This window comes from Protopterus annectens, chromosome 3.part0 (assembly GCF_019279795.1).
Source record: "Protopterus annectens isolate FY-2018-M chromosome 3.part0, PAN1.0, whole genome shotgun sequence".
NCBI lineage: Eukaryota > Metazoa > Chordata > Ceratodontiformes > Protopteridae > Protopterus > Protopterus annectens.
This window is the reverse complement of record NC_056731.1, coordinates 736,648,268-736,662,123: the sequence shown is the minus strand read 5'-3', so window position 1 is coordinate 736,662,123 and position 13,856 is coordinate 736,648,268. Positions and strand designations below refer to the sequence as shown.

General features: G+C 37.1%; 1 protein-coding gene across 1 annotated transcript in view; it reads left to right on the top strand.

The window, feature by feature from the left end:
• Positions 1–13,649, top strand: part of TBX20 (T-box transcription factor 20) — a 219,173-nt gene extending 205,524 nt beyond the window's left edge. The window contains exon 8 of the mRNA XM_044065093.1: positions 9,364–13,649. Within this exon, the coding sequence (XP_043921028.1) occupies positions 9,364–9,704 (341 nt within the window). The 3' untranslated portion in view covers positions 9,705–13,649. The remainder of the gene's footprint in view (positions 1–9,363) is intronic.
• The last annotated feature ends 207 nt before the right edge of the window (positions 13,650–13,856 follow it).

The window sequence follows — 13,856 nt, the reverse complement described above, 5'->3', positions numbered from 1 at the left end:
TCTCTTTCTGCACTCTACACCTAATCAAGCTATATCTTCTACACTTAGACTAAACAAATTCAGGCCCATCTGGAATAAATGGAAAGTAACCCTGCTTATAACCTTCCTCTTCCCATCCTTTTAGCACTTGGTACTATCAGGCAGTGGATGAAACATCATATCCTCATAGCCAATGAACTTCTACTTGACACAAACAATCCAATGAGTGAGAGGTGTAAAGTAAATTGGAGGTGTGACTTTCACCCAATGACCTTCACATACTATCACTCATATTACATCACAATCACACTGAACAAATATGCTGAGGTTGTCAAAAAAAGTCTCTCCTTAAGCATTTTAGGATTAAAAAGACTAGGTATCAGCAGATACCCACCACCACATCAGTCCCATCTCCACACATAATAGACGGCCACCAAGTATTAGACAGTAAACTGTCTACTAGTCTGAATTCCATCAGTACAAAAAGAAATGTTCTAGTAATTGTTTACTCTACTGTTAGGCATACAGATTCCATACTTGTAAGAATGGACAAGGACAGACTTATAGTTATATTGTCTTTCTGGTACCAGGATCTATGACGTTATCAGAACTCTTCAGTCACTCTTTCTTTCTCTCTCCCTCACTCACAGGTTCAATATGATTATGAACTAGTGGTAGTCCATGCAGGTATGAATGACTTGAGATGATCGATCCTGAGGGACATGCAGAGAGATGTGTTAGATCTCAATACACTTGTTCATTGCAGGCAAGACTCTGGTCCTAAATGAAATCCTTCTTTCACCCAGAATAATGCCTATCTATAAAGAAAACATAACTGGCTTCAGCAACTGGCTGAATAGTTGGTGTCATTTTTGGGGGATCCTGTATGTGACAGCATGAGATCAGATGGTAAATAGTCTAATATGTTTGGCTAAGGGTGGTTTGCACCTCTCATTCCATTGCTTTTGCATACTAGCAAGCATTTACCATGCCCATAGTGCTTTTTTAGGTAGACTCTAGCTACTGGACAATCAAACGTAGCAGATAGCAATTTAGTCATTTCAAACCCTGATTTGGACCACATTAATGTTGCCCTCATCAACATCAGAAGTCTTGATAACAAACTGTCCAGTGTTGATGCTCACATCCAACTTGAATAAATCTATGTCTGGGTACTAACTGAGACTTGAATAAATCTATGTCTGGGTACTAACTGAGACTTGAATAAATCTATGCCTGGGCACTAACTGAGACTTCAATAAATCTATGTCTGGGTACTAACTGAGACTTGAATAAATGTATGCCTGGGTACTAACCTGAGACTTGAATACATCTATGTCTGGGTACTAACTGAGACCAATAAATCTATTTCTGGGTACTAACTGAGACTTGACTAAATCTATGTCTGGGTACTAATTGAGACTTGAATAAATCTATGTCTGGGTACTAACTGAGACTTGAATAAATCTATGTCTGGGTACTAACTGAGACTTGAATAAATATGTCTGGGTACCAACCAAGACTGGTTTTCAGTATAAAGACATCACTCCCTCAGTACCTGGTGTTTGTGCCTAACATGCATTCAGGCCTCAGGGAAACTGTGGTAGTAGTTCCATATCTATCAAAGACCTATCACCTCTACCCAGATTCACAAAGATCCACAAAGTAAACCCTCGAAACTACAGCTTCCCCTGAACAAAATACGTTATCAAATAATCTGTTATGTTACACCTTCTGTGTCCCCTGATAATCATGTAAAACTCCTAAATGTAGTCGCTGAACTACCTTTTACCAAAGAACTCCTTCAGATTTGGCAAATCCAACTTACTTAAAATAAATTGGAGCACTTAGTATCCTAAGACACATTAAATAAAATCTATGTTATTGTCTCACACTGAACTCAACAACTGTGGATGAAATACACTTGTATATATGCTTATAAAAATTATAAAAAAGGAAGGTGTTTTGTTTTGTTAACATTACTAACTAGGTATGTACATTTAATATTTTTTCTTAACTGATGTCCCTATATGTCTTTCATGTATTAATCTGCACTATGGTACGTCTGTTAATTTTACTATATCTGCACACATTGCACTCTGGTACCCAAGCTGAGCCTGCATGTGGTCATCTGGCCAGTGCTCTATACTAGTAAGCAAACTTACCTAACTAAACAAATAAATAAATAACAAAACAACCTACAATCAAATTAATTCATTGCCTTGCAAATTTGGTCAACTAGAGGACAAGACATGGAAACAGGATTAGAAGAAAGCAAAGTATTCCAAACAGAAAAGTATAAATTTCACTGTTAACGGCATTTATGTGTATGTACTTTCTTTTTTTTTTTATGGGGTAACTTGCTTATTAGAACAGTGGGAAACTAAGGAAGCTGAGAAGCACTTGAAAGCAAGTCAAAACACAGTTAAGCAATGGAAGGAAGAAGCTGCATCATATGTGTTCCTGGAGGAACCAGATATACATATGCATATGAGGTACAAGGTGAACTATGCATCAGTGTTATACGGCTTAGAGATAAGGACGTCGGATTACCTACTATCTCCACATTATCCCTTCCTGATGTTATTACTCATAGCCGTAATCCTCTGCATTATACTTCCAGAAGTTTTGACTTTTCAGCTGTAGGTTGCAACAAAAAGTGTGGAACTGCATAATCATCTAATATTGCTAGGTGTGTTAATTTTTCTGTCTGTTCACAAGCAGATTGTACCTATTATTTTTCTCTTGCTTATGCTGGACTGAATTAATCGTGGATGAAATAGGTCTACCAAGACCAAGCTACTAACCTCATTAACAAAATAAATAAGTAGTCCCTGTACTGTACACAGCTCCTGCTATCCATTGGAAACTTATGGTGTTAGACAATTTTACAGTGTGCAAGTGTGTCCTCCACTGTTCAGGAAGAAATGAATTAAAAACCTGTTTTAAGTTCCAGCACTGGGTACTGACTGACCAGAGAGTAACTCCGTGTTTACATACCACTATATGTAGTACATTTTTGTGTGCATAACGTAAGGCAGGCAAAGAATGTCTAAATAGAGGCATAGGGAGTCAAGACATCCCAGAAATACTACTGGAAGTAAACAGCTGGAGAACGAAAATACAGGTTCTTTGGCTACGGAAGCTGGTGTAGGTAAATCACTTATCAATCAACTGAAAATGTCATTTCTAGTCTTGAAGCTTTCTACAACTACAATGGCATCAGCCTGTATAACTTAGGGACACAATAATGTGCTGGCTTGTGCTGATGAACACAGGAATGCAGTGTTTTTGGCAAAAAGATAAAACAAAAAACTACATTTCATTCATTACTGCAGAAGGTTTTGTTTTTCACAAGCATTTTACACATTCTTCTTAATTTCTTGCTAGTAATGGTTTGCTGATTATCTGAAAAAAAACATCATTGAGTTAGATGGCTGAAAGTGTGGTGAATAACTAAGTGTAATTAAAGATAAAAAACAGTATTATTCATTCACACTCCTACTGTACGGAGCTGAGTACAAGCTGTACAGTAATACATGACCCAGGTCTTATTTAAGGAAACTTTTAATTATAACCTGCAACTTAATGGTACCAGACAAAGGCATCCTGGCTTTATGCACAAGGACTAAATAAAATGCAGCAATGTTCTGCTACATGAAAACTGAAAACACATTTTATTTCAAATATCTTTTATTTTATGACATACAGATGTCATAATGTGGCAGACAAAGAATACAACAAAAATAAATAATTAGTACTAAAAAACAGCATCAATATATATATATATATATATATATATATATATATATATATATATATATATATATATATATATATATATATATATATATATAAATAACGATATACAACTATATGCACAGAAGGGTTGCATACAGAGTGTTAACTTAATATAAAAAGGGGATTTAGATAAGAATCTTGTACATAGAATACATTGGAGAATTTTGTATCAGCAGTTCTTAAGAAAAGTAGACTGAGCTCAGTTATTAAGTACGAGTTTATAAACCTTTATATACTTTGAAGGAAGTTCAACATTGCTTGTTTCTGTCAGTCCAGTGTTGTGTTATGAATAATTTTACCAGCAACAACAATGCAATTAATACATAGGTTCGTAGGTGAGTACTAGGCTAATGGCCCTGGAGCCTTTACAAGCCTAGCCCATAGGATTACCCTGGCATTGTGCCACCTGACATAAGTATCTTTCTTGGGTAACTTTGCTGGTGGAATATGAAGCTGAGCAAATTCGCAAGAAAAAGTGGATTTTTCATAGCGATTTTCTCCTGCCGTACTTTTAAAGAACAGCACAAGTGATATGAGTATTTGTAATACCATAAATATGTAGTAAACCTGTGTTTGGAAAGTTGTAGGCTGCACAAATGGCTGATTTGTTAGGGAAGTATTTAAATAGTTTATCTGGGGACGTGCATTGTTGAGGATCATGTACTGTATATAGAATAGGTTAAGTGAGATGTCTTTTAGGATTTAGTTGATAAAAGTGTTTGGTTTAATATAATAGCTGGGTTAGAATGTAACCAATAAGTAGACAATATAAGGAAATTCTCATATCTAAAGCTAGAAATGAAAGCACTATTTTGATCAGAATATGTTGGCAATCAAGATACATAAAGCATATTGAATTGTGAACACCATCCTTTCATTTATTTGGCTATTTATTGATATTTATATTTGTTCAATAGGTAGATGAACTAGTCCACAGAACCTTTTTAGCCATAATATGGGGCTCACAAAGCAAATACGTTTATGTATTAAGGTACATTGTAATGTGTAATAATGAATAAAAAAAAGAATTATAGTGCAGTAGGTTACCATGAAAAGTGTTTGAACAGCATTTTCTACTCAAAGCAAACAATGAAAAATGTTTAAAACAAATTTCCTAAACAGTGACACCTATAATTCTGACATTCAAATATTTTACTAACTTTTTAACATTTCTAAGCACAACTACATATTTCAAAATACATATTTGAAAACACCTACTGGGTTGACTTACTCAGTTTCTCCTGTGTTAAGAAACTACTAAGAACCTATATATAGTGAGGCAGTTAGTGCCAAAGACTAAGGCTATACACCATTATATACCATAGCATCTGGTAGTCCTGGGTTTGATTCCATTTGCCTACTGTGCAAATCCGAGAAAGTCACTGAACTGGATGATGCTCTGGGGCATTTGGGTAGTTGGGTTAGGCTCCTCAATGGTCTTCTGGGTTTGAAGTCTAGTAGCTCCCAGTGTTAACAATGACTTGTACAGTCTTGGTCTCCCAATTTATTTTATGCATGTGTTTACCAGGTAAGCTGATTGTGCACTGGCGTATCTTTTCAGCAAATCAGGAGCACTGTCTGGTTAAATGAATTGTTTGGAGTCACACAAATAAAAGTAGAAGGAGTCAGATGTTGTACCTTTGGCTACAGGAAGCAGGTCATTAAAAGTTGAGAGCCTTAATCATCTGTGCTAACTGTCAGATAACCTTTGGTTATGTTACTATGCTAATTAGTTAGTCCCCGAGGTGCTAACTGTCAGATAACCTTTGGTTATGTTACTATGCTAATTAGTTAGTCCCCGAGGTGCTAACTGTCAAATAACCTTTGGTTATGTTACTATGCTAATTAGTTAGTCCCCGAGGTGCTAACTGTCAGATAACCTTTGGTTATGTTACTTAACTTAAAACTTAACTCTGGCATGATTATCTGCCTTCAGACTGTGGATTTGTTAATCTTTTTCATTTGATAACTAGGTAAACCCACTAGTCTTAACTGCCTCTTTTCAGGGGCAACACTGGAGCACAGTATTGTTAAACAACGTGCTCAGAGTCACACAATCAAATGCAGGACTGCAAGGTGAAACATGGTAACATCTAGCCTTAACACTGTTCTAAACTATATGAATACAAGAATCTTGATTTACAAACTGATCATCCAGGATGCTTAGATGTACCCTCCGAGTACTTCACATAACTATGACTGCTGAAGCAATTTTATATATATATATATATATATATATATATATATATATATATATATATATATATATATGGGTTGCATACACTAGATCGAATTTTCACTAATTCGAAATAGTACATGGAATGCTCACTGCAGCGAAAGTGCACTTAATCGAAAGTGCACTTAGGAGAAGTTCAGTACAATGAACGGGTGTTGTACAGAACTTCCGTGCAGCACTCATGGACCTTAGGGTTAGAGCATGGGTCATAGTAAGGGGATAGCCCATAGGGCTATCCCCTTACCATGACCCGTGCCCTAACCCTAAGGTCCGTGATGACTGCAGTGCAGTGAAGGACATAGCAATGTCCTCCACTATGGTGCGATAATCACGGACCTTAGGGTTAGGGCATGGGTTAGGGTAAGGGGATAGCTTTACTAACTATCCCCTTACCCTAACCCGTGCCCTAACCCTAAGGTCCATGACTATCTCACCATAGTGGAGGACATAGCTTGTTTTTTATGTCCTCCACTGTGCTGCTGTGTTTTCGGTGAAGTGCACTTACGCAAAAGTTCACTTTCATTAAAGTGAACTTTTGCAGAAGTGAGGCTTCCTATTACAAGTTCGAAGTAGTGAACTTTCGTTCTTGTAATAGGAATCCATGTGTATATATATATATATATATATATATATATATATATATATATATATATATATATATATATATACCCATCCCCCACAAACACACCCTCACATATTTACTTTTGGCTTGTTTAAGGCATTTTTCAAGTCCCCCACAGATCTTATATATAACAACTCCAAGACTGCCATACATACAAAAGAAAAGGAATATTCTGAGAAATCACAATCTCGGACATAATATAAGTTCTGATTTTTGGCCATTTTTTCTCCAGATTATGGTTCTTAGCATTCCGTGTCCCAGCCGTTCAAACAGTTAACCATTCTTATAGGTGCAAACCAGCATGAGTCACTCACTTTGCAGTAATGGCCAAAACTTGCCAAGAAGCTCTCTTGGGATCTCGGCTGGGAGGTTCTGACTGTCCTGCTTTTGTGATTACAGTTTGTGAATGCTTTGTAATTACATAAGACATTTTGATACTGTAAATGTGTTTAACTATGTGGAGCCATCACAGCAGAGAAATACAATGTGCTCAGAGACAATTAGAAACTGCAGTTGCTTTGATAATTGAGCTGGTTAACATAATAAAACTTGAGCTAAAACTTAGAATTTTTGGCTAAAATAAAGTAATGTAAGTCTGGAAGTTAAGCTGCTCTCTTTAAAACTATTTTGACTTAAACCTAGCTCTGTAGCATAATGGAATAAGCTCTGACTGTCACTCAAATGACCCACGCTCAAATAGTGGCTCAGGAACTAAAAGTACCAGGCAGGGGAGGATAGTGAGCAGCCCATCATTGGGGGGGGGGGGGGGGGGGCAGATGGTTTCAGTTGGCCAGTTGAATTCCTGCAAACAAACCATATTCAATTTATTGAAAGTACCCAGTACTGGGTGAGTGGGCTTAGCTCGTACAAGCCAGTAATGGTCCCTCAGTAGTGTGTGAATGTAAGAATGTACACTATTGAGAAGAGTGATAGGAGGCCCCAGATTGAAGTAAGTGTTCCCATCTGCTACTACAGTAGAGTTAGGGCCTAGAAGAAATGTCCACTTTGCCAAAATGCAGGTGAGGGGCACAATCCACTTGTACAGCTGCCTGGATAATGACCACCAGCAGTCTGATGTTTCTCCCCTGTGTTGGAGATACCCATCACAGGGGAATAAATAGGCTCAAGACCAATGGGTGTTGATGGTCAGCAGTTATGGGCATAATAAGCATATAGAAACATGTTTTGTCACCTTTACAGAATCTTGCAATCATGCAAAAGTAGGCCTTCTGACAGACTCTCGCCCCCTTCTCAGTCTCTCTTTGTGTGGCATGTAATCATACTGGGTTTTTTTTCAACAAATGTAGTGAAAATATTGTAATGATTAGGCTACGTATCCCATCTGTTCAGCTTCCATATTGGCACAGGGCACTGAAGGGCAAGATGAGGTATAGAGTGTTTTTAGGATTAATGACTGCAAAACTGATGGTCTAACTCAATGTATGAGAGATGAGGCAGAGTCAGCATCCTGAGTGAAAAGCTGTTACTGACCAAAAACATTCCTGCTTGATTGGCCATTTCATAGCAGTGGATACTGTCAGTAAACCAAACAAAAATGTAAACTTCTAATGGCAGAATTAGATCAAAAGTCCAATAAATGGCTTATGATTTCCTGGGGCAACTGTAATATATGTGATTTATTATTAACACTGCAAGGAAAATCAATACTTCTGGTGCAATTTATGGAGTAAAGTGTCTTTTTGGATGAACATATGTACAAAATGCAAAAGGGCTTTTGAGTTGAGAGCACATGAATATATAAGATATATTAAAATCAGAAAAAAGTGCTCACTTACCATTCATATTTATTATTGTCGTAATGTACATGTGAAATGCCTAAATTCTGTGTATTAAAACATTACTATGGATTTACAAAAAGGAAGAAATGTTCATAGCATTTTATTGAAGAAAGCATATTTTATTTTTAAACTTCATACTAATTTTTTCCTTAAGATTTAACAGTAATCTAGATATTAAGCTTCTAATTGTTTAATTGATTCTTAATTGTATATAAATAAGAGATATTAAACAATTTGTCAAAGCACTGGATAAAATAAAACTTTTAGGATCCAGAGTATCTCTGGTTATTCTTCAGGTTTTATTATGTGTGTATCTTTGTTTGTCTGTCTGAGCCCATGTCTGCCCTGTAATAGACTGGCATCCTGACTAGGATTTGTTCTTGCCTTGCACCCAGTGTCATTTTTTAAGGGATACCACTGAACCTGATTTAGAGAAAAACAAGTGTAGGCAATGGCTGGACTTACTTTTAGAGCATTTTGTAATACCTTCAATGTATTTAAAATGTTAGTTTTGCATTCCGCTAACTTCACATTCTCACACAAAATATTGCTGCAGTTTTGATATGTTTATATGAAACTATTTATACTGAGATTTACAACCATTTCATCATTCACAATATTTAAAAGCACCAATTTTAACAAAAGTAGTACTATTTTAAAAGGCTGTAGTGAAACTTGAATGTTTTTTATAAGCCGTTTTATTGATAATATTGTAGGTTTTCACTTATAGGTATAGAGGTAGAATAAAACATATCAAATAGTATAGTTTACAAAACATTTCAAGAAATATTACCTTTATAAATAATGCTTTAAAAACTGGTTATCTAGTCTAAGTGGCTATATGAAATGTGTTATTTTGTTAAGGTAATGAATACATAACAGAAAAATACAAAACAGTTATCCTAATGTTTGTGCTTTTATTGCAGGATCGGCATTCACAACATCAGATAATTTATCACTCAGCTCTTGGGTAACATCATCATCAGGATTTTCTGGATTTCAGCACCCACAATCCCTGGCTGCTATTGGTACCAGTACAGCATCATTAGCAACCCAGATCCCTCACCCTATTCAGGGATCACTTCCTCCTTACAGCCGTCTTGGGATGCCTCTGACACCTTCTGCAATTGCCAGCTCCATGCAAGGAAGTGGGCCTTCTTTCCCATCATTTCACATGCCACGGTACCACCATTACTTTCAACAGGGCCCATATGCCGCCATCCAAGGACTGCGCCACTCTTCTGCAGTGATGACACATTTTGTATGACTGACCACTCATTAACTCTTTAATGATATTTTACTGCCTGTTTCATAATTAATTAATGTGCAAGTACCAGGCGAGAAGGACAGGCCTTGTAAAGAAGGCTAGCAGAGCCCAGCCTGAGATCGTCATCTTTAGAATGATGCACTCTTATAACGGATTTCTAGAAGGGGATCATAGGAGGCCATACTTTGACTTGGAAGTATACACTGATACAGCTGTATATTTCCAAAGAACATCCCTGCATCATTGAAACATTCACAGAACATTTACCTGTATTGCAGCTACTTAATGGCTAATGAATTTGAAACTTGTAAACTTAAGATGTGAAGCTCCAGTATTATATTATATTTTTTGGTTGCTGATATATCTGGCAGGGTCAGTATAAATCCAGCAAGTTAACCAATTCTTTCCAAAGCATTGTTTAGTCAAACTGTAGAACAGTGTTATTGGTTACCTCAGCTGTGTTAAGCATGCATGAAAAGGACCCTCACTCCTACCCCCACGCCAAAAAAAAAAAAAAAGTCTTGAAAGTGACTGTATTTAGACTGCTGGTTAGATATCATATTTTATTGTTATCTACCAGGTAAATATGCTACCAGCTAGACTTTTGTCCATGGTATAAAAGAGAAGCAGATAACCTGGTATCCCAAAATGTCATTTCTGTTACCATAGATTTGTAAGATACATGTGAATTTGAAGCACTGTAGCACATTACTACATTCATTTAAATTTAAGCCAAGCACTTCCCTAGCACTCACAGGAAATTCTAGCAAGTCCACTTTCACTCCTGTATATACACATGTACACATGTGTAAACATACAAGCCAGCTACACTGGTATTAAAACAAGGAATGAAGATTAAAATCATATCTTAATTATCTAAACTACCTTCACAATTCCCAAAGCCATCTCAGTCCCACCTGAATAGTGTCAAACAGATATCTGTGCGTTAGAAGTATTGTCTTACTGCTACATAATGTACAAGGTAACGTTGCAAGCCATGCCTCTCAGCTGTCCCTAATCTGTAGGTATGCCTCTCTTTTGACTTTAAATTTTGCTTTGTCTCTCCTAAAAAGTGGGCATTCATTTGAGGAAAACTGTGTTAATAGTGCCAATACTCTTTGCTCTGTCCGTAATGCTGGAGTTAAAAGATTGAGAGATAGGGGTGAAATTATGAAATCTGTGGACTATTATCGGGCTATTTGCACAGAGGCTCAAAACTGTGAGTTGTTGCTGCTCTGTGTAGTCCAAGGTATGATTATTTTAACCTCCATCTGCCTACTGTGACAGTCATCAAGTCACTTAACCAGACAGTGCCTCCAGGCTGAATCTGAAAAAGGTCCATGCAGATCAATCAATGCTCTACCCTCGTTAGAAAATAATTAAAGTAATATTTCATGTGATAGTCTTTCTTTCTTTGCGCAGGGTTAGCATCTATTGAAAGCAGTAAAATAAATGTCCACATTTACAATGAATGGAATTACTTAGCCCCCCCACACACACACACGCATTCAACACTCATTCCTCCAAATATGTGCTTCAAGAGAGTTTGCATCGTTTAGTGACATTATTATTATTATCATCATAACTGAGCCTATCCAGTGGGCAGTAATAGTAAGAAACTTTAAAGCATCAGCAGTCATCTGCTTAATGTATCAGTGGTTTCCGTTCACTCTCACAAAAGTAAAGCATGTGATTTGTTTTATTTCTAATCTGTATTGGTGTGAGGGTTCTACTCCACACTCAACCTCAACATACAACTCCAAGGTCTCACAAACGTGGAGAAAAGTCAAGTAAGAAAACATGAAACCCTTCCCTCTGCTCCAAGGCCTTCAGCTTCATACAATGCACAGTACATGTAACAATGCAAACTGCAATGAAGTAGAATGACAACATTTGTACTGTTTTATGTAAGTGATATAGTTAAAGCTACCAATGCAACTCTCATTCAATGTTACTGATGTCCTCCATAAAAAAAAAAAAAAAAAATCATCTTTTTCTCATGCACTGCTTTGCAAGTGGCATGAAAGAGGTAGAACGTACCAGAGTAAGAAGTTTGCCTTCTAACAAAACAACTTTCAAACAGGGATCACCTATATAAGAAGGAAGGGAAGATTCATTTGCTTCTTAGCTGGAAATACGCTTTGAATATTAGTCTGTTGCAAATTGACTTCTTACTGCACTGATTAACCTCCTGCTTTAGTTTAATATAACAACTCTATGAGGAATCCTTAAATTCATTCATCGTTTTAATGCAGGAAATAGCAAAAACAGAACACCATTTGACAACATTTTGAGAAAATGCAACAAGGTATTAGTATATTACCTATTAATACCTTAAATCAGGAGGTATACCATTGTAATACAAGTCTGCAACAAGGAAAATAAATTTTAGCCTCAGATATTGGCTGTTTTAAATTTGTAGTTCAGGAGTCATGAAATGGTTTCAAATCAGCTCATATTTTGTTGTAACTGCATCCACTGCAACCTTTATCAAGTGGCAAGTGATTTAAAACAAGACCTGCTGACAAAACTCAGGCAAAAAATAGATCAGTCTCAGTTTTTAGTTAGACACTTAAAACTAATGGAGCCTTAGTACAACTACAAAAACTTGTCCTAGAAGTCAGTTTCTCTCTGTAGGTTTGTTTCTTGTCAGCCCAATCAAGTGGTTACCATAAAAAAGTCTTTATATAATGACATTTTTCCAAATAAGATATTTAATGCACCAAAGTTATTTTGTTGTTGATGTATTCTTATTGGAAACCTGCCCTTATATTAAACATACATGTCGCAATAAGCAATCCTTTTAACCGCTACATATGTTTGTGTAGTGTAATGTTTATTATTCATATTCTTCAAATCACATGATGACCAACATTCCATTAATCATGTCTGCACTTTTTTTACAAAGCAAAAAACAATAATAATGTCACAATGTTTCTCTTTTTATTTCTTACTATATTTTATACACATTCTCTGAACCCCACTGGACTCACAGAGCTTGCAAGTCTTACAGACCCTACCAGCCCAAATCTATATATCTGAGATAACATCTAGACATCCTTCTACCACTAGAGATTCCTTGGAAATGAGGCCCATGTCCAATGTCATGGGAAGGCACAAAACAAGAATCCTAGGGTGGCAAGACATAGCCAGGGTAAGCAGTAAGTCATATTCTCTGCAGACGAGAATTATTGATCTCTGTCTGTCTGTCTCTCTCTCTCTCTTTCTCTCTCTCTAACTGTGTGATATTATGACATAAACAAATGTCACACAAGCCCCAACATACAGCTTTTATACCTATGCTACACCAGCATCCCTATTAGTTAATGGACACTGTTATAGTGCTCCTAACCTCCACCAGCAGTCACATTAGCAAAGCAAACCCGCAAGCCCTTCTACAGGAAAGGAAAGCAGACCACCAGCAGTTGCATCCCCTCCCTACAGGCTAGGAAAGCAACCACTCCCTCCCCTTCAGATTGATAGGAAAGCAGACCACCAGCATCTGCATCTCCTTCCTACAGACTCCATATGATCCATCCTAATAACTCGTCACTTGCAGGTTAGATGACACCCCCAACCTCTTAGCTTGTTACTATGTTCTCTAAAAACAGATATTATTTGACTAACACAAAATGTAGTCTTTGACTCCCCCACATTATACAGCAAACTACTTTGTTATCACCAGTCAACTGATCTGATAAACCACTTCAAAAGTTTTTGTGAATCAGATTGGAAGACAGCAAGGTTTTCTATGCAGTGGGTTTCTTATATGAGAGTTTAAAGTAAGGAACTCAGGTTCACTGGGAAGAAGAAGAATGTTGTAGTTGCTTAATTTACAAAGGTCCCTAAATGCACAGTCCCTTGACTGATATTGTCATTCTAATGGTACACAGAAAGAGATGTTCTCCGTGTTTCACTGTTGCAGTCATTACATTTGGGTAATCTGCTGGCAGGTTGCCCTCAGTCAGCCTGATTAACAAAGTCTTGGGTCCTGCGTTGGTTGCTGTCCATTCTTCCATGACGTCAGGTCGTCAGGGGTATAAAACATGCAGCCGATGCCATTACATCAGTCTTTCTTGCCGTGCGGTGCCCGAAGCAGAAGCAGTTCACAAGTGCCTGTCGGCAGACCCCTGAAATTTTCATTTTTGAGTT